Source organism: Chelonia mydas, chromosome 8 (genome assembly GCF_015237465.2).
Source record: "Chelonia mydas isolate rCheMyd1 chromosome 8, rCheMyd1.pri.v2, whole genome shotgun sequence".
NCBI classification, from domain to species: domain Eukaryota; kingdom Metazoa; phylum Chordata; order Testudines; family Cheloniidae; genus Chelonia; species Chelonia mydas.
The window spans coordinates 87,989,555-88,011,403 of NC_057854.1; the positions used below are offsets into that span (position 1 = coordinate 87,989,555).

Here is a 21,849-nt window from a genome sequence, read left to right on the forward strand (position 1 = left end):
AATACTTGCTACCTTTAAGAGAACAAAATTACCAGATTACATTCCCTGACCTCAAACTTGTGGCTCTCAGGGTGGCTTCCTTATACAGCCAGTTTCACCTACACTTGGCACAATCTTTTCTGTATAAAAAGAATAACTCATGACTTGCAGAGATCATCCATAAACATCTGGAGCAGAACACAAGCTCCATCAGAGACAGGAAAGATCATCCCAAACTTTCCCTCAGTATGGTGGTAGGTTTTAACAAGTGGCCTCTGAGCCACCCTCCCCACTCCTGATTTACATTAGTGTAAACAGATTTCTGCCCACTCTATGACAAAATAGTCATTACAATAGATTGTTAGAGAAATGCTCTTTTGAAGGAAGGTGAGCCAGTCTCTCCTTTGTGTGGCAGCCCTTATTATCAAGCTGTTAGCTACCTAAATAATGGAATGGATATGGCAAGTCACATTATTTCACTTAACTGGTGAACTTATCTGAAGTTTCAAGAGTCCATCAGGATCCAAGCACCAACAGGTAAAGTTAATTATGAGGAGACTGAAAGAGTTCAAAAGAGCCAGAGAAGTATTAGCAGCTGGTTATTTACACCTACACAAGGGTTGTTTGTAAAGGGCAAAACAGTTGAATTTACAGTGGTGAGAGGTACCAGCTTGACTGCCCTGGAAGATTAATTCCACTAAACAAGCAAAGCGTGGGCAGCAATAGTGAAACGTTTCTCCTGAACTGCCATGCCAGTGTGGCTCAGCACTGGGGTTATGATCACCCCTAGATGCAAGACAGTAATTTGGGATCCATGCTCATTAAAACCTTAACTTCCCTGATGAGACCACATATGAGGGGCTCGTAAAGTAGACACCCACATATTAGGCATTGGGCTGAAACCAATTTATGTCACACAGGCCAAAACACCACTGTCAGCTTACTACTTTCAGTCCCTTCAAGAGGAAAGTCTAAGACAAGGCACAGCTCCAGGCTCAGAGAGCTTGCAGCTCAAATCTCCCACCCTAAATGGGAGAAAGTCAGACACTGATTCCTAACTGCCTGAAATTTGGATTTTGAATCTCTACATTGGTTTACCCAGTCATACCAAGATGAAATAAAGATCTGGACCAGGTGTTTTGGCTGAGGCCCGATCTTTTCTTCCCCCTCAGAGGGGCCATGCAGCCAGTGGACAGAATTGGGAGTAAAGGACTCCTACTCTAAGCACACCTGTTCCATGGCAAGTCACTATCTACCTCACAGGAGGGTAGAAAGGATTAAGGATCATGGAGAGCTTTGAGAATGAGAAGAGCTAAATAATTTGAGCCACATTCAAAACCAGTGACTGATGAAAGAACCAGCAGCCCGTACTCCCGAGTGTGGCTCAGGTCACTAGTAACTATTTGAGTATATTTTTCCCATCCTAATTAGAGATGGGCCCCAAACCTGAAGAGCAGGTATAAACCTCACCTGTGAACTCTGGAACGGATTCTGACTAAACTGCCTCAAACCCAAACTGGATGACTCAGGCTCCTCTTTTAATGTCAAGATTTATTGTTCTCCAACATACTCAGACAATATACTCCAACTTCTCATGTTGTACTGTTGCTAACTTGACTGTTAGTTCAGTACTGTTTAAAGAAACAATCCCAGCAGCTTTGTAATGTATCTTTATGACACAGAACCTGGACTCTACCCTGTTTAACCACGCACCTGAACAGCGATAGCTGACAGAAGCATGTTCATTAATACTGGTCTATTTTCATTAAGCTTGTTACCTTTTAAGACAAATAACATTTTAAAGAGATCATGCATAGCTAGACATAGAAAGCAGAAGCAGTGAGTTGAATGATGCAATTAAAGCAAGAGGCAGAGACAGGCCACTCACTTGGAGGATATTTGACTCACACAAACCAGAAAAATTCAGAAACACACAGCCTTTTGGCAGAAAGTTAACTTGAGTTTTAATGATCCCATTACTACAAAATAACCTGTGAATCCTTTTAAGGACTCATGATTCTGCATTCTTCCACAGACGGTTGTCTATTACAATGTTCAAAACTTTCATTGGATGGAAAGTTGATTGATTGGACTTAATCCTGCATTATTAAGTACCATCTGAAGTCAAGAGGAATGGAGGGTGATCAGCACCACAGATGGAACCACTTGTAGCCAGGTCCCTACTCACCCAGCTCCTTGCTGTTGTAAGGATGTCCTCTACAATACAGATGCATTTTCACTCTCAACATTCATTATGTTCAGCACTTTGCAGGATCTGACCTTTATTGACTAATTGAAGACATGAAGGTCTTAAAGATTACTAACCGAGTGGCCAGTAAACATTACAGATATAAAAAATATTCTGGCTTTCTTCTATAGCTACTTCAGAACACAGGATGGTTCCAGCTGAGCTTCATCTCCTTGCACTGCAGGTTCTTTATTGGACAGATATTTGAACAGTTAGAAGTCCAGATGGTATGAGATTATTAGCATGGGTATAACCATCCCCTCCAGTTTTACAAGCAGGACTAAAAATGTACACTCATGTTGCTGTTTGGAAAGAGTTTTCATCCAGATCAAGCAAGAATAAGGTAATACATAACAAGATGAGAGGACTGACGGGCAACGCAGCACCCTAACATATAGGACAGAACAGATTTAAGAGTCTCTTTACTCTTAAAGCTGAGTTTTCTTTCAATAGCACAGCCATTTAGTAAGCAGGTACGATCAGAGATGTTATAGCTCAAATTCAACACCATGGAGTTCTGATGCAACAGTGTACTCAGCCTTTTGATTGAGACACAAGACCTAGCTCCTCTTGTGGAGAAGTAAAATATAATCACGGTACTTTGGGTAAAAACAGGAGTGCCATCTCCAGTGTGCTGGTCAAGCTGCCCCTGGCTCTTGCATTAGTCTTCATTTCCTGAACTGTATACTGTCATGAACTTTTCTACAGCTGCTGCTTGACACCCAGAAGTGGCTGCATTTCAACAGTAGGTGGAACAATCAATTTTATATGCACCTTACCTGCACTGCATAGTATTTGTAGGAGATCCTTGGATTAAAATTCCTATAGGAGCATAACATTGAAAGGTTTCTTTGAAGCAAGAAAGATTGTCACCACCTAAAACGTGAACCAAGTAGTGCATAATATAGATTCAGAATGGGAATACACAGGGCCAAGTTCGGACTAGTTTACTGTAGGGCTAGCTTTAGCTAGCACATGGTATACGTGTAAAGGAAAAGGTGAGAACTGAAATAGAATTCAGGAAAGGCTAATAATTTAGGCCCCAATCCTGCCAAGATTTATGCAAATGAGTAGTCCCGTTGAACTAGTAATGCATAGAGCAGCAGTGCTTTTTGTTTGCTGTAATATTGTCCCACCCCTTTTTGTAAGCCTCCACAGAAAGGGTTTGTTTGCATGCATCCTTTTTAAAAAAAAAAAATGCAATTAAACTTTAAAAATAGACAATTTGGCTTTGCTGGACTAAAGTTATTAAGAACGTGGCCTTAAAAGGCCCAACTATAGGCAAATTGTATTTCTTCACAGAGTTTAAGACTAGAAGGAACAATTAGATCATGTAGGTAGGCCTCTTGTGTATCATAGGCCAAAACTTCCTGTGCATTAGGGTTTATCTGCACGGCAAGCTAGACTGTGAACCTACAGCACGCCAGAATTCTGCACACTAACAGACCACGCAGACCCTGCTATGCGCACTAAGAGTTCCACAGAACTTTTAGTATGTGGCAGCAGGGTCCACATGGCCAGTTAGCACACAGCAAGATGGCACACTGAGTCACATCCTGGCTTGCTGAACACTCACCCCGTCAAGTGGACAAGCCATTAGTGATTCATAATTTTTAAAATCTCCCCCTTTACTCTTTCCTCACTACCCTCACGCACTTGGAGTTCCCCTCACACACACCCTTCCCCTTAGTGTTGCAACAATAGGTTTATCTGACCTGGATTTTCCTGGTTTTGAAATCTAGCCATCTTTAAAATAGTACTTTGATGACAATCCAACTATGTGAGTATTTCTCCAACTTAAGGAATTAATCCCCCCATCAATGTAAGAGACAGCACTTATTATCTAACGACTACAGCACTGCCTGTAGGTCAAATATTAAAAAAAAAATACTCAACTGAAAAAAGTTCACACTGCTGTCTGAATGTTATATCTACTTTTGTTATAAAAGAACTGAAAGATGAGGGGCAAAACATTTCTCTGTTTCAGTTTATTTTGTGCAATTAATGGTTGTGTATATTCGGTTTCACTGTTCCCCCATACAGTGAGTCAGTTTCCTCTCTATGTAGGACTTTCAGTGTAACAGAGGAGAAAACAACATTTTGGGGAAAAAGAGAACTGATTGCCTAACCATAAAAGTCAACAGAGAATTCGGGGGCCAGTGTAAGATATTTTTCAATTCACTTCTTAAAGTTAGTTGTATTGTCACAGCACCAACTATGGACCAGGGCCCCACTGTGCTAGGGGCTGTACAAAACACAGAACCAAAACGCTGGCCATGCTCCAAAGAGGTTAGACTCGGTCTACTTATAATACAACAGATGGATGCAACGGGCCAGGGAAGTACAAGGAAACAGTAAGACAATACAAATTAGTGTAACAGGCAGCAGTCTTAGCATATAAAATGCCTAAGTTGACTGCATCCATTTAAATTACAACTAGCACAAGACCTCTTTTAATGCCAATAAAGTCAAAGCTCTCAGGAATGTAAACTGGACATGGAAACTGCAGGCATTCCACATCTTCCTGTCCCTCTAATTTTTAGTTACCTCAGTAAGAATACTTCAGAGGAAACTCACACCTCTGCTCCTGCACAGAATTACATCTCCAGTGAGGCCAGCAGTTCCAGGTTGAAACCCAACAAGAACTGCTGCACACTTATCCATTCCAAACTGTTCCTGGGCACCACATGATCTGTGCTGTTGTGCAGGAACTCCAGTGTGAACCTCTTGAGGGGGGAGAAGAAACTCACATTGAAAGGGAAGGAGTGTGACAAAGGAAGAAGGAAATGAGACTGGATTGAAGAAGGAACAGAAACTCAAAATGGGAAGTAGGGGAGAATAAGGTGGTAGAGGGAAAGATAGGCAAAAATAAGGGGACGTGGAAAAGGGATGTGAACAGTCTACCATAAGAGGAAAAATACTGAGATCTAGGCAAGGGCTACAGTAGCAACTTTTGCAAGTATATCAATGTTGGTTAGGTCTGCTGTGTTTTCTGTAATATTTCTATACCACCAAAGCCCCGGTGCAGATGCAATTATAGCTGCATAAAGATGCTTGTGCCAGTATAGCTAATTATGCTCAGGAAACCGGTACAACTAAGCTATATCAGTAAAAGTATTTTTGCCAGTATAAGCAGTGTTAATGCTAGGAGGGTTTGCTTGCACAGGTACCAGAAAACTTCTTCTAGTGTAGGTCTAGCCCTAGAGAAGAGAGACAAAAGAAAGAAGAGAGGAGGAATAAGAGACTGCTATTTGCTAATTCAAGTGGTATTTACATAACTACCCACCTTCACACCTGAAAGTGAATAGCTAATATTAATACACAAAGGAAATAGATTCTGGGATCCTCACTGAAATTCTATACCAGGGTGATAAGTAGACAAGGCTAGACCCTGGCTTGCATATGGAGCACACACCAATGCTCTGTTAATGAGGGAGAATGAACTCCCCCAAACAGACACCACTGAAATTCAACCGCTGGCTCTGTTAGTCTTTTCATTACGAAGCCTGTTTCTGACGAGTTTACAACTTGGCCATAAACACTGGCTCCGAGATGAAACTTGGCGTATAAAAGGCTTAATTCCTAAAGTGAATATTTTCTTTTCTAAGTTACAATGCCAATTTACCATTTATATGTTAGAGGAAGAAATGGCACAAGTTTTTATTTTAGAAAAAATAAAAATATTTCCAGAAGCAACCAAGTTTGAGCCAGTTTCATAATGCCTAGCTCTAAGAAGCCCAAATTATTTCCCCTGCCCAGAGCTGGGAGAACTATGAGGGGCATGGGACTGTCAAGATCTTTTCCCATGCCTCTAGTTGCCCTGCAGCCCATGTGTCACTGCAGACTTTTCTGTTAGTATGACCTAAATCATTACACTACACAGGAGATAAGCGGACAGGCACATGGCCGTGCCACGGCACCACCCTCCACCCTGAAAAAAGAACCAGAGAGAAGTCTCTGCTGCCACAGATGGAGCCCCCCTACAGCACAGCTCCACAGTACAGTACACTTCACTGCACAGATGTGCCATAACCTGCCCACATGCAGCAGAACTGCACTGGTTCCACTGCCTTTCGAGCCATATGTGCCTGTAGAGGGGATGAGATTTAAAGCTTTAGCATTTAAAACTAAGCAGACAACCCCACTGAGATATTTGTAACACTACATAAGTAGGGAGCTATTTTTCACAATGAATTATGAATTGAGGATACACAATAGTTAGGGTATCACAAATTCACAGCATGCACACATATTTACACCATAAGCCATTTACCATTTTGTAATATTTTACTCAAAGTTAAGTGTGCAATATTTCCCCAAAATCACAGCTAACAGTGGATGAATGGGCACACACTAATTATTTATACAGGCTTCTTCTGAACCTCAATTACTATGTATGAAAGAATCACTGTAAACTTTTCAGAGAAAACTATTTAAAAAAAATTAACTGTGTGGATTTAGACAAGAAAACCAGGAAGTTACAATTTTTCACACAATGAAAAAAAACAAACAACAAGCAGCATACAGGGTGAACAGTATATTTAAAAAGTTTTAATTGTATTCATTGATATTAATAACTCTGGTATGAAAAGCATCCCTTTAAACTGCACACAGGAAAAAACCTACTACAGCAGGAGAAAACAGTGAGTGAACTTAACCCCTGTGTATTGCAAATCGTGCAGAGAGGCACAATTGTCTCCTGTTTCGGATAACTTGTTGCCGTTTTCATTAACCAAGAACGCTATTGCTTCTGTAGGGTTTTTTGTTTTTTTTTCCCTAAAAACGAAATCCATAAGGTTAGAGAGGTTGGCGTCCTAACCAGATTAAAGACTGGTCAGCCTCATTACGCACCACATCAGTGGACAAAGACTGAATTACAACATAACAAAAATGTAAAGAATTTGTTGGAAGGTGCTGTTTCTCTTCACCCCCGATTACACTGTAAAAGCGGGTTATGCAATACACTGAGCAACACACACACACACACACACAAGCCTGTCGACTGGCTCCTTGAGCGACGGTTGCCAGCCAGCGGCGAGATCATTTTGCAAAGGGCCCGATTTCATGGCACAATTCCCCTCTCGGGACAAACAGCGTTTAGGATCATCTGCCCCGATGGATCCCCGAGCCATTTCGCCTAGCGGTTCGCTAGCCCGGTTGGTCTACAACACAGGGCGCCTCCTGCATGCAAGGAAACATGTAGGCGCTTCTGGGTGAGCAGATCCTCCACAGCTGGACACTCCCCCCACTTACCGCTCTTTGCCCTGATGTTCTCCCGCAAGAAGTGCCCGCTGGAAAGGTGCTGGAGCCCGAAGCTCTCGGCAATTCTCTGGCACACGGTCCCTTTGCCAGAGCCGGGGGGGCCCAGCACGACGGCCCGCAGGAGCTTGGAAGCCATCGCCGCCGCTCACGCGCTCAGAGCTCCCTGCTGATCCCTGCGGAGCGACAGCGAGCCCAGCAAAGTTACAGAGCAGTGGCCCGGGCAGGAGCAGCCCCTCCCGCTCAGAGCGGGCTGGGGCAGAGACCGCGGGACCCCGCCAGCGCCAGGCCCTGCCACCTCTCCACCCAGCGACCCCGAAGTTACAGCGGAGGCGCCTGCAAATCGCGCGGGGGGTTCTTTACACGTGGGCAATTCTCCCCTGCGGGCTGTAGCCTCCAAGCCGCCGAGTAACTGAGTTCCTGGGGCTCCTTACGGACCCCCACCGACGTCGGTACCACTTGCAAGGGGAGGGGGGGGCATCCTCCTTCCCACCCACCCCCTACCCGGATTGCACCCACGGCACTTCCAAAGAGCCACCTTCTCCGGGAGGGAAACTCAACTCACTAATTTTTAAAGGGATTGGGGGCGGGGGAGGAAAGGGGGGGGAAACTCCTGCAATATGGCGTTTAAAAAACGTGCGAGGGGTTGACACGCTACTACTGACCCAACATAGCACACAGCAGGCTGCCGCTCCGCCTCGCCTCGCCCCCGCCTGTGCCTTTAAGGAAGAGCGTGGCGGCGGCGGCGTCCCTTTGCAAAGGCAAGCCCCAGCCCCGGGAGCGGGAGCAGCCGCGCGCGCTAGCTAGCTCCGAGCGCTCGCATTCGCCGGCCCCGGCCCGCACAGCGGCAGGGAAGAAGACGGCCAGTGGCGAGCTGTCACAGACCCAGCCCCGCCCCCGGAGGGCCCGGCGCAATGGGATGTGTAGTCCTATTGGTGCGTCTCTCCCACGCCCACCAGCAAACTGAACCGCCCACAAGGACTACAAATCCCAGCCGACCACACCAGCCAGCCGGCTTCCCTTCCAGCTCCCTGTAGGAATGTCTTGGGTCTAGGGCAGGGGCTCTCCAACTGGGGGTCGGGACCCCTCAGGGGGTCGTGAGGTTATTACATGGGGAGGGTCACGAGCTGTCAGCCTCCCCCGTGAACCCCACTTTGCTTCTGGCATTTATAATGGTGCTAAATATATTTAAAAGTGTTTTTAATTGGGGGGGTCACACTCAGAGGCTTGCTCTGTGGAAGGGGTTACCAGTACAAAAGTTTGAGAACCACTGGTCTAGGGGCAACACTTAAGACCATAAGAACAGCCATGCTGGATCAGACCAATAATGGTCCATCTGTCCTGTCTTCTGACAGTGGCCAGTGCCAGATGCTTCAGGGGGAATGAGAACAGGGCAATTTACTGACTGACCCCATCCCCTGATGCCCAATCCCAGCTTCTGACCGTCAGAGGCTTTGGGATACCGGAGCATGAGGTTTGCATCCTTGACCATCTTGGCTAATAACCACTGATGGACCTGCCCTCCACGAATTTACCTATTTCTTTTTTTAACTCACTTTTGCCCTTCACACCATCTCCTGGCAATGAGTTGCACAGGTTGATTATGTGTTGTGTGAAGAAATCCTTTCTTATGTTTGTTTTAAACCTGCTGGCTATTTAATAACTCTTAATTGGGTACCCCTGGGGTAGTCATTAACGCATAGAAACTCAGAGGAGGAGTCTGGGGCGGGGGGAACCTACATTTAAAAGCAATTTTTAAAGGGTACCACTCCCATAATGTTGTGTAAGTGGCCCAAAATCATGCATTTGCCTTACAATGTGTAATTTTCATGGTTACTCTTTCAAAACATATTTTTTTTCTCAATCAAATGCTTTTTAGCAACTCCAGGCCATGAGACATTAGGCACCGAATTAAGGGATGTCTCTTAAAGTACAGAACTCGAAAGAGAGGATTCATTCACATACTTCATCACTGAAAGCTAGTAGATATGTTGCACTGGAACGGCATGTTACCGTATGGGTTATTATGAAAATAGCTGTTATAAAAGTGATTTTGCAGACTATGGTTATTGTGTGTGTAGAATGTGTGCACACACAAAATATTTATAATGTAGCAGACTTGCCAAGTCTCATTCAGTTGGGAGAGATACTCCCTTGTTTTGAATTGTTTATAAAAGGAAACTGACAAGATCCAAAATTACACTTTTTAAAAAGCAAATATCTTACTAGTGTTACTAATAACTGTATGATTAAAACGGAAGGATATTTTTAAATATAACCTTTCCCACCGTTGCTGCTTGTTGATTCCTCCTTCTGCTTGGACAATGAAAACCAATTAGTCAGGTGACTTTCTGGTTTGATGCTGTCAGGGTTCCTTCCGCACTCTGAGCTCTCGGGTACAGATGTGGGGATCCGCATGAAAGACTCCCTAAGCTTATTCTTACCAGTTTAGGTTAAAAACTTCCCCAAGGTACAAACTTTGCCTTGTCCTTAAACAGTATGCTGCCACCACCAAGCATTTTAAACAAAGAACAGGGAAAGAGACCACTTGGAGACATCTTCCCCAAAAATATCCCCCCAAGCCCTACACACCCCCTTTCCTGGGGAGGCTTGAGAATAATATCCTAACCAATTTGTTACAAAATCATCAAAGACCCAAACCCCTGGATCTTGGAACAATGGAAAAATCAGTCAGGTTCTTTAAAGAAGGATTTTATTAAAAAAAAAAAGAAAGGTAAAAATCATCTCTGTAAAATCGGGATGGAAAATACTTTACAGGGTATTCAGATTCAAAACACAAACTCAGGGCAAAATCTTAAAGTTACAGAAAACAGGAATAAACCTCCCTCTTAACACAGGAAAAATTCACATAAAACAAAAGATAAACTAATCCACCTTGCCTGGCTTACCCATACTGGTTGCAATACTGGAGACTTGGATTAGGATGGGTTGGAGAAGACGGATTTCTGTCTGGCCTCTCTCAGTCCCAAGAGAGAACAACCACGTAAACAAAGAGCACCAACAAAAGCCTTCACCCACCCCCCCAAGATTTGAAAGTATCTTGTCCCCTTTTTGCTCCTTTGGGTCAGGTGCCAGCCAGGTTAGCTGAGCTTCTTAACCCTTTACAGGTAACAGGATGTTGCCTCTGGCCAGGAGGGATTTTATAGCACTGTATACAGAAAGGTGGTTTCCCTTCCCTTTATATTTATGACAGATGCACTAGCATAATGCTGCAATATCTGGTAACATGCTTCATGTTCACACCCAGAAGCGTTCCCAACATTGTGCAAGTGTTATAAATATCGGTAGTAGACTTCCTTCAAGCCAGGCTAACCATCATGTGGTTCTCCACTCTGCCAATCTCCACCATTACAGTGCCACTGAAGACAGGAATCATTAGTGTAATAATCCCAAGAGCACAAATAGTCTTCCCACTACTGTCCCATAGTGCACTGATCAATGCTTAGGTGGCATGTCTGGTCTACTTTCTGCATGGAGGTCAAGCCACTTACCTGTACAAATAATGCTCCACATGCAGCTTTTGATTTTAATATGTATTAATGGGGATTTATTTTGCAGGCTCAATGAATCAGGGAAATAGTGTCTGAGTTCTAATGAATTAACTACTACTATAGTTAAAAGTGTGGATAAATCCTAACATGAGGGTGAAAATGTTCATATCTCCCTAGCTCTCCCAGTGTCCCCTCCTTTCTGGGAATCATGGGATCTGGCTTCTATCCCTAGCTTTGTCATGGACTTGCTCTGTGACCTGAGCCTTAGTTTTCCCATTTGTAAATGGGAAATTAATACTTACCCACCTTTGTAAAGTGCTTGGAGGCCTACAAATGGAAAAGTGATATGGGCCTGAAATCCCCATGCTTGCAATGAGCCCATCTCCCAGAGCACATAGCTGGAGCCGGTGAGATGCCCAGCCTAAAGCTCCTATCTCCAGAGGGAGCAGAAAGTATTGAAATCTACAAACTGCTGAATCCTTGACTTGTGTGGTCTCTTTATTTAAAAGCTCCTCTCTATTGTTAGGTGATAAGAGAGATACAGAAAGCACTACAATAGCAGTGAATGCTAACAAAATGGGGAATAATAAAAGCTATTCACCCATAGCTGACAAGGTCCAGTGTGAGATTTCATGGCAAAGATTAGGAAAAGGAGATGTTCTGGTCTGTGGGACAAACTAAGAGTCCAGACTAAATGAAGCAGAAGCAGTAAAGGATTAATTGTCCTTAGATGGTGCCTACTCCTCAGAAAGGAGTCTCATTTTCTTCTTTCAGCTACTTGTGACTAGAGTCCAAAGCAAGAAAGTATATATAAAATTCATCACACAAGGAATCACAATAGTACAGAGCTCCTGCATTCTGGCTTCAGCTCTATTTAATTCTGTTGTCAATTCCCAGCATGCATAGGAATAAAAATGCTTGGCTTTATCAAGAGAGTGCACTGCATTGCTTTCCTCCTTTACTAAAGAAAACAAGAAGCATCTCTTCCTTCACACCCAGGGGCAGCCAACTAAAGCAAGGCTGGCTTTAGGGGGTAACTCAAGCAGGCTTCTAGGAAGTTTAAGTAAGGGGTGTCATCATAGTTATACATAGGAAAATGTTCATTCCTATCTCCTTTGTATTCCTATGTGAGCATAGAATTCTGCCTTACCCAGAATTCTGTTTGACCACACAGGAGCGCTAAACTCATGCCTTCCACAGTGGGAAAGGTAGATTCCGGGTGGCATGCTGTTGTGAAATGATTATGTATCTATATTATGATAAAGCATTTCCTGCAGATCCTTTTTTTGCCAGTACACAATGTCTAACAATAGTTTGGGTTGAACAGCACAGATAAAATCTGGTAGGGATCCTAGTAGGGTGTTTTGTTTGTTTATTTGCCTTATAAAAGTGGCTGTCCCCAAGAACAATTAATACAGCGTATACTGGGGAAACTACCGGTTTTTCAAATGGTGTTGTGAAAATGTTGGTGGTAGCAGGTCCCCTCATGGAGTGAGAAAGGAATGCAGACATGCCCATGGTTAACAGCTTTATATTCCCCCCATCACTTAGCCCCCTATTATGTTGGGATGAACAGGTTTCCATGGAATTGGAAACATGACTTTGCCATGAGGGTTTTACATAGCTAGTTCAATCCCCTTGCCACTCTGACTGCTGGTTTATGCTTTCCTCCACTGACTACTAACCCTGTTTCTTAGTGCATCTGATGCCTTCAGATGAGTAATAATGGCTTTGCTGTCATGAATTAACATCTGCTGTAGGAGGGTAAGTCTCAAATGTTAACCGACTCAATCAAGTAATTCTGGTCACAATTTTAAGATTTTGTCTAAAGTTTTGGAAATCTTCCAATGAATTTAATATTGCATGATTTTTAGCAAATTAATAACTGCAAAACAGGTTTATTAAAGTTTAACCTTTCATTCAATGGATGGAAACTCAAAGAACATTGTGCTTGTACATGAGAGCCAAAAAGGTGTCTATCCAAGCTAATAAATAACATAAAAGGTGAAAAGTCAACCAGATATTTAACATTTTCAATTTTGAATCAGTGTTTAAAGTAAATTGAAAGGGGAGGAGTGATCTCTCACTGACTAGAAAGAAAGGAGGGGGAGCTCTTGGCTTTTAGCAGAAAAGGGGGAGCTGTGTCTCCCTGCCTCCGCCCCAGGGCCGAATCTAGGGGCAGGAGACCACCTGGGGTGCCAGCCTTGGAGTGGTGTTTTTGTTGTTGATAGAATGTTTGAAGTAAAAATGTTTCAGGTATTCCTGATTGGATTCATTTTTCACTTACCTCCTAGAATGTTCTGGACCTTCGCAGAATCTCATAGAACCTTCCTGACTTTCTGAGAACTACATTTTCCTTGAACCTCTTAGAATATTGTCAGCCATGCCCTTGTAGGTATATAAGTGGTGGGGCATCGCCAGCGAGATATCAGAAGAAGTGAGAGCACAGCTGCAGTATTGTGAACCTTGTTTTAATTGTGTAACTGTGAAAGTGTATTTGTGTTTTGGAGACTTGAAGAGTGTAAGTAGCAACTAATAAACGACATACTTAATGGGATGCCAGAGATATCTATCAAATCCCTGTCTACGCAACAATATAAAAGAAATACTGTTATTTCTTTTGCCATGCTTAACACGTAATGTTTGATGACTTTCTAAGACTGTGGAACATAAACTTTTCCCTAATACTGTCTGTTTTCCCCCGTAGAAAATAAAAGATTCCCCTGAAGAAGCTTTCAGGAGCCCAGTATAGGAAGCAAAAAGCTCAGTTGCAATCTAGTTTGCAGCAAAGGGCACATTTGATGGGGAAATATCTGAAACAGAACAACACAGACTGGGCTTTAGGGCAGTAGCAATCATCCCAGTGCAGAAGAAATAGAGGAGCAAAGCATAAATGATGGAAGTCCTATTACTAAGGAATTAGCAGATTTACCTGAAGATAAGGAACGGAAATGTGAGGAAAAAGTGATGGAGAATCGTCCAGTTTTCCTGGCGGTGTAAAGGAGAGTGATAATAGAGAAGAATGTGGCTCACATGAAAAGGAGAGTGATGACAAAAAAATCTGGTTTACGTGAAAGGAAGAGAAATGAGCAAGAAGAATCAGTCTCGCATGATGACAGAAACAGCAGTGACAAAAATTGCACACCACAGATCTATACATCAGATCCCACTTTATGGCCAGCGATCCTAAACTCTGCTGATATTGATCATACAATTTTGAATGGGCCAGGCAAAATCAAGGATATGATGTTTCCCGTAAATGAGCAGATGTTTCCCTTGACACTACTCAAGGTCATACTGCAAAAGAGTATGCAAGAATGGTGAGAAACTAAATTGGCATTGGCTAGTTTACTCAAAATCAACTCATTTCAGTTATTCTTAAAATTAAAAAGTGTTCGGGTTTTGTTGTAAAATATTTCACAAGAATGCCAAATTGTTGCTTGCGCTTTCCGAGTACAATTACTAGCATAACTTAGCTGATGCTCTGAAGCAACATGAAAAGTTACGTGGCCATTTTATGTCCTACTCTAAATGGATGGAGCTTGAGTCCAGACTCAAGCTGAATAAATGCACAGACGCAGAAAACCAGGGCATTATTAATGTAGAAACCTAGCATTGGAGGATTGTGCATGAGCATCTGATCTGAATTACCCTCTTCCTTGCAAAGAATAATTTGGCTTTCCAGGGTTTGACGGATAAGTTGTTCACTGAACATAACAGTCATTTCCTTGGTTTGGTAGAGTTCCTTGGGAAATACGACAATGTCTTGCGTGAACACCTACGCTGAGTAGTTTGTAAGAAACTAAATGGACCATTACTGTAGCAGAACAATTCAAAACAAATTGATTGACCTTATGTCAAGGAAGGTGCTTGATAACATATTGATGCAGCTTGGCAAAGTGAAGTACTACGCCGTAATAATGGACTGCACTACCGACATAAGTCCCAGTGAAAAGATGTCATTGAGAGTAAGATTTGTTGAAAACGAGGATGGCTGTATCCAAGTAAAGGAACACTTCATCTGTTTCCGATCTGTGGGTGACTCTACTGGAAAAGGCCTAACAGAACTGTTTATGAATGTTTTGAATGAGAATAAAATAAACCTTCAGGACTGCCATGGCCAAGGCTACGACAACAGTGCAAACACGAAGGGAATAAACAGTGATGTCCAGGCAAGGATCCTTTTGCTGAATCCACGCGCTTTCTTCGTGCCTTGTAGCTGCCGTTCCCTCAGTGTGGTTGTGTCAGATGCCGTGTCATCTTCTTTAGATTCAGTATCTCTCTTTGGAGTACTGCAAAGGATGTACATCCTGTTTTCAGCATCAACTATCAGGTGGAACATGGAAGATCCTCACAGACAATGTTACACATCTGACCATGAAGCCATTAAGGGACACTAGCTGGGAGAGCCCCATTGACAGCGTAAGGCCAGTGAGGTACCAAGTGACTGAGGTTTATGACACCCTGATGGAACTGGTGCTGCTGAGTAAAGCCGAGGCTGGAATCCGACTGCAAAGCCTGGCAAACCAGATCACTGGCTTCAAATGTCTGGTCTCAGTTATGGTTTGGCATGATATCCTGTTCCAAGTAAATATTGTAAGGAAGGCATTACAAACTCAGTCAATGGACATTGCGGTTGCTACTGCTTTGATGAGAAGCTGCTTGATTTTGTTGTGGCCTACAGAGACAAGGGATTTGAAGATGCTGCCAAAGAAATGGTGGAAAACTTAGGAGTTGAGCCTGTCTTCAAGAAAACTCGTATTCATTGGAAGAAGCAACAGTTTGGTTATGAGGGCAGAGATGAGGTGATGGGAAGCTTTGAAGAAAAATTCAAGGGGGAGCTTTTTTGCTCGCTGATTGACACTGCTTGAGTGTCCATCAAAGAAATATTTGGACAAATGAAGCACCACAAAAAGACCTGGGGGGTTTTGTATGACCCTAGTAAGCTGCCAGCTGACAGGAAAACACTCTAGAACAATTGTACAGACCTTCACCTGACGCTGTCTCAAGGGGAACATTCAGACGTCAATGATAAAGACCTCTATGTCAAAATGGACAACATCCAGCACATTTTGCAACACAGGAAACACTTTCCACTCCAAGTTCTCCAATTATTTCATGATGCAGAGCTGAAGGACACTTTTCCTAATTCCGGGAAAGCTTTGAAGAATTGATGCTGCCAATCACAGTCGCGAGTGGTGAGTGCAGTTTTTCGAAGCTCAGGCTCATTAAAACATATCTTTGATCGACGATGGCCGACAAGAGACTGACATCGCTTGCCATTTTATTGCTTGAAAATGCCATTGGCCAGTCTTTGGATCTCTCTGATGCTGTGCTTCAATTCGGGAGAGCAAAGGCAAGAAAAGTGACCTTTTGAACTAAAGGACTTAAGGTTAACATTCTAAGGTTGTCACTTACTGTAACACTATGTAATACTGGTCCACGCAGTGTTGGTGCACAGTTCAATTTCTTGATGTTAGTACATTTCAGTTATTCTTAAAATTAAAAAGTTTCTATATGCTTAGAGGAAATTATTCTTATTTGCTTATATATGCATGAATAAATACAGATTCTAGCGTGCAAATTTATCATCTTATATGACAGGGATAAATCATGCATGCAGATCATGCATCAAAGTCCTGAAATGAGCTACAAATGCAATAAAAATAAAGTGTTCAAAAGTTTAACAAATGGGGGGTGCCGTTTGCTGGAGGGCTGGTCCTGCTCCTCCCCACTCTTACAACTCCTGGTTTTACTAATCTAAGGTGGTGTTAGTAAAAGACCTAACAGGTTTTTTAGTAATGTGGTTCCTTGACTTCAATGGGAGATTTGCCAGACAAAAGACAACATGGTGTTGCCCATTGTTTCTATTTTGTAAATGTCCGCGTGGGATACTGTCATGGCTGGTTGGTAGACCTACAGTTTTATCTACCTTTGCTCTTACAGCCATTTGCAGTCTGCATAATGCTTCACATGTGAAACTATTTTTTAAAATGCTTTAACCTTTTTTCCTGTCATATCAACTTCTGCCAGCAACTTATAAATAACCCAACATATCAAACCCGTGTGTGTTTGTGTGAAGAAGATCAATTCAGGGAGAAAACAGATTTCAGTTTCACAGGTCCAAATCTTTGATATCAACATGGAGCAGACAAGTCATTTTAAGAATGATTAAAAATGCTTTAACATCTCAACTTTTTTTATTATTATGACGAGTGAACAGAGCTCAAAGTTGGTATAGCTCAGCAGAAAGCGGCGTGGACTTTGGAGGCATTTGATCAAGCAGAACAGGGTCTGGTCTCATCTTGACTGCTTCTGGTCTCCTGATTGTAAATCTGGGGCAGAATGTGAGTGAGGGGTGACTTGCTCTACCAGACGGTTAAATCCCACAATGCAAGAAGCGGTGCCCTCCGGTTGCTTGTCACTCTGACATTTGGGACGCATCGCTGGATACAAGGAGAGACGAGACACTTGCATGTGTGTGTGTGTGAAGTTGTGTCTTGTCTCCGTTTTTGTTTTGCTCTTTTCTGGTCATGAGACCCGGAAGTTTTTTTTTTTTTTTTTTTTAAATCACATGGCAGAGAGATATAATAAAAACAGAAAAATGGCGACAGTCACGTTGTGGCGAGTCTGTGCTGCGTCATTAGATAATCTTCATGCAAAGATCGCTTAGAACAAAGAGAAGAGGGGAAAGGAGCCCCGGCCGCAAAGCTGGGTGAGCAGAGGGCAGGGAATAGGGGGTGCACGGGCTGCGATCGGGAGCAAGCGCACCCTTTTGCAGTTCAGGGATGGGTGGGGGAGTGTATTGCAGGGCGTTGCAATCTTGGCATCACACGTCCTGTGCTGTCCTCTCATAATTCACCTTTAGGCAGCGCTGGAAACGAAAGCCAGAGGTTTGTTTATGTTCGGGCGGAGGGGGCCTGTTTTTTGCGGGTGCGATCGGGATGGGGGAAAGGCAGGCGTTATCTTGCTGCGGGCGGGTGAGAGGGGAAGAGGGGTCTGGGTTGGGAATGTGTGTTTTCTTCACAGCGCTCGCCCTGGATCGCAGGCAGCTGCCTGGAGCCAGGCTCGTTTTTCCTCGCACGCGTTGTGCTGCTCCCAACAGCTGGGCGCGTTGTCTCCGGCTCTGCCTCGCACGCTGACAGCCGCTCCGCGGCCCGGGGGGCTCATTTCGGTGGGGACGGTTATGGAGGAAGGGTGGGGTACCGGCGCACCGCTGTCCGATTGCCTTTGCGGGTTGTTTTGCATGCTGATGGGGAGCAGGGTTGAAGCCCTGTAGGTCTCCCAGCCCCTGGCCTTTCGGGATATCTGTGTGTGTGTGTGTGCGCGGTGTTTAATGTTGCGCACTGTTATTTTCCTTCAGGATCCTGGCACTGGTTCCTTTCCGTCAAGCGATTGTAAATATAGCCTGGATCTTGTTTACATGAAGCATCCAGCAGGAGGAGCCGAGGAGGAGGAGGAAGATGGAGGAGTCTCCACGGCTCGCTGGGGTGAGCTTCCCAAAGGGGAAGGAGGAGCCAAGGCGGGGCTGGAGTCTCACTCAAGCAGCCTGGAAGCTGCCTGGTACGTGCGCTTGTCACTTTCAGATCCACTCCCCGGGCCCTGGCCGGGCAGAGCTTCCCATCAGCAGCCCTGGGGAGCTGGGTACCAAGCTATGGCTGCAGGACGGCGGTGCTCCCCCCCTCCCAGACAGGCCGCAAAAACTTGTCTGATGGTGCTTTTGTTCCCACAGCCGCGGGCATTGGCACTTCCTCGCTGGCTGAGATCAGCAAGGGAGAACGCCAGAGGGGCTTTTCCTGTTCTCTCTGCTCCTGCCCAGCCACCTCACCCCCTGTGGAGCCACACCTCCAGTTCCCTCTACCTTTCACTTACATAGCAGGGTATTTACTTATTTATTGCAAAGACAGGGCTTGGCAGGGCAAGTTCAGCTGGACAAATGGGGCGGGTACAGGGCCAGATCCTAGATCCCCACCTTGTTTCCTGACCTAGGAAGTTATTTTTTAACAAAGCATAGGGACATTTTTCCGCTGTTGGCTAATAAGTGACAAGGGCCAAGTCCATGGCCCTAGTTCCAGCCGTGCCAGCCTCTGTGATTATTAGCAGATGTTTTCAGTGCAGCCTGAGCTGAAAACAAAGAGCATCCCTTCTCCCGTGGCATGCCCCCCCCCCCCATTGAGCTCCCCTTCCGTGGGAGATGTTGGTCCATCTAGAGCTGTGCTGGTGGGGTTATGAGAAAGAGAATGCTGGGGGACCCAGTCAGGTTGCTGGTGTTAAATTTGTTTGAATATTTTCGTGTATTTTTCAGGAAGGGGCCTCTAGGAGCTCTTGTTTCCAGAAAAGTGACTGAATACTTGCCCATAGACTGTAGCTGATGAATGATTAATAATGTTTTTGAGATTTATTTATTTAATTATTCATACATTTTGTGCACCAACAGCAGCAGTTAGAATTCATCTATCAGACTGTTAACTCAGCCGCTAATAGAAGTTTAAGAGGGGAAAGGAGTTGAAAAGACTAAAAGGTAAGTATTGGTGGAAGGAATCAAGCAGAATGTAGAAAAAGAATGGAGACGATTTTATAAACAATTCCCATTACAGAAGTTTCATTGACGGGAGAGTCTCATATTGTTGAACGTACCTGTCTCCTACCTCACTTACAAGTGAAGAAGCAAATCTTTAAAAACTAATGAAGAATTTAAAGCCATAAAAAATATTGCTTTAATAACTGTCCTGGCACACTAGAGTCTTTCACTTCTAGGTGCTGTAAACTGCACTGTAGGCAGGACCTCCTGCCATATTAAAATTCCAGTAACTTTCTTAAGGAGGAAAGTCACCTACCCAGTAGCCAAAAGATCAATTATATCCCTGTAACTGCAGTTTTCTGTTCTTAAGATCTCACACACACACAGTGTAAAATATTTGTAATAAAGGTGTTTTTCCCCCCCATTTTTCCTAGCTTTGGATAAGACACACACGTCTTCATATTCAGTGTCAGAGTTGGCCTGTAAAAATCAGAGCTATAATTCCAAGCTACATGGTAGGAGACAAGAAAGAAAAGTTGAATTTATCGGGGGAGGGTAAATAGCCAATTTAGTTTTTAGACTCTAATCAAAAGGAGTGTTGTTTAATTCAGAACGCTCAAGAAATGTGGTAAGTTACCGACCCCAAAAGAAGAGAGTAGTGGAAATGCGGGGGGGGGGAAGACAAGCAAAAATAAAAACAATGTGAATAGAATTTTTTTCAAAAGCAAAATCTGACAGCAAAAAATAGAACATGGAATTGAAAAATTTAAAATCAAGTTAAAGTATTTGCAATGCTTTAGAAATAAGCTGAACAAAAATACACACCAAAAAATGCACTTGAGTAAATTCATGTGTACCACATTGAGATCAGAGGGACTACTCCTGAATGTTTTCAGGATCAGGATCTATGTTACCTGACTACTGAGGAAAGCTTTCTTTTTATTCTAGAAAAGAAGGTGAGTGTTAAAAAGTGAGACAGCAGAGTAAATATATCACCTTATCATCAGCAAAATGTAAATACATCCAGAACGTCCAGCCCTTGTGATGCTAATAGAATGATCTAATGACATTTTTGTACCTTTATATTGTTCTTATTTTTACATATTTGAAAGCCAGGAAACACTTATTTTTTATATAAATCCTTAATAAATGTGTGCTCCTAGGTTACCTTATGGTTACTATTTTCAGAAAATGGCAGATTATTCTAAGGATGCTGATAAATTTGCAGTTGATGGCAAATATATATCCTAACATTTTTGTACATATTTGCCCATTCATATTTGCCTCCTGGAACAATATTGTATAACATATTGACTGGTCCCTTGTTTATGTAACATATGTTTGTAATTTGTTTTAAAAATGCACAAATATTTTTCCCAGGAAGCTGTTTTTCACATTTGTCTCTTTATTGCCCTCTTGTGTTAAAAATATGTAAGAGACCATTTGGTAGTACTTGGGCCCAGCTGAATGTTAAGCATTTCTGAATTTTAAAAGCATTTTATTTAACTTAAGGAAATACATATCAGTTTAGTTGGTTATTTATTATGATATCCATAAAGTTCTTGCTCTACCCTATCAGAAATATTTAAGTACCACTTACACCAATTAAGTCCATCAAATTCTTAAATGGAACATTATGTGAAATGTAAAATATATTTATCTATTTCTTTACATTGTGAAACCTGATGAAACATTTATTTTAATATGCTGATCATTACAGAACTGATTCACTAGATTAGATGCCTTTATTCAAAGAGAAAAACTACCATGACTTTTTAAGCAGTACTTCAAACATGAACCAGAGAAAATATTTTGATAAACTTCCGTCATTGTTTGCAGTGTAATTCTTGATTTCAGCAGTTTTCATTTAGACCTCAGTGTATGGCCCAAATCAACCATCACACAGCCTGAACAAACAAGCCCATCAGACAGCAACTCTTTTCTTCAAACTCCAGGATCATTTCCACATCCAGAGCTTGTTACTATTTTGGATTTGATCCTGCTCCCACTGAAATCAATGGCAAAACTTCAAAGGGAGTAGGATTGGGCCTCAAAGGACCCCAGTGCTGCAAACACACCTGTTGGAACTTTAGCACATCTGTAAGTGTTTGCCGAATGGAGGCCTGAGATGGTACTGTGAATCCCACAAGACAGAAACCTTGTCTTTTTTTTTGTGTGTCAAGGTCCTAGGACTTTCAGTGTGGAACATAATACTTAAGTTTCAAAGATATTATATCCACATAATTAACGAAACTATTTGATAATGGGTCCAGATTCTCCACCAGGTTAAATTTGTGCAGCTTCATTGTCTTAAGTGGAACTATGCCAAT

At 43.0% G+C, this 21,849-nt stretch overlaps 1 protein-coding gene across 2 annotated transcripts in view; it reads right to left on the minus strand.

Moving 5' to 3' along the window:
• Positions 1-8,409, minus strand: part of AK4 (adenylate kinase 4) — a 44,021-nt gene extending 35,612 nt beyond the window's left edge. Inside the window, exons 1-2 of one of the 2 annotated variants that reach the window (XM_037906571.2) lie at positions 8,152-8,409; positions 7,481-7,662 (exon numbers count right to left, since the gene is read on the minus strand). In XM_037906571.2, coding sequence (XP_037762499.1) covers positions 7,481-7,625 — 145 coding nt within the window. In that variant the 5' untranslated portion in view covers positions 7,626-7,662; positions 8,152-8,409. The remainder of the gene's footprint in view (positions 1-7,480; positions 7,663-8,151) is intronic. The other variant, XM_037906573.2, reaches the window with a different exon arrangement.
• Positions 8,410-21,849: the final 13,440 nt, after the last annotated feature.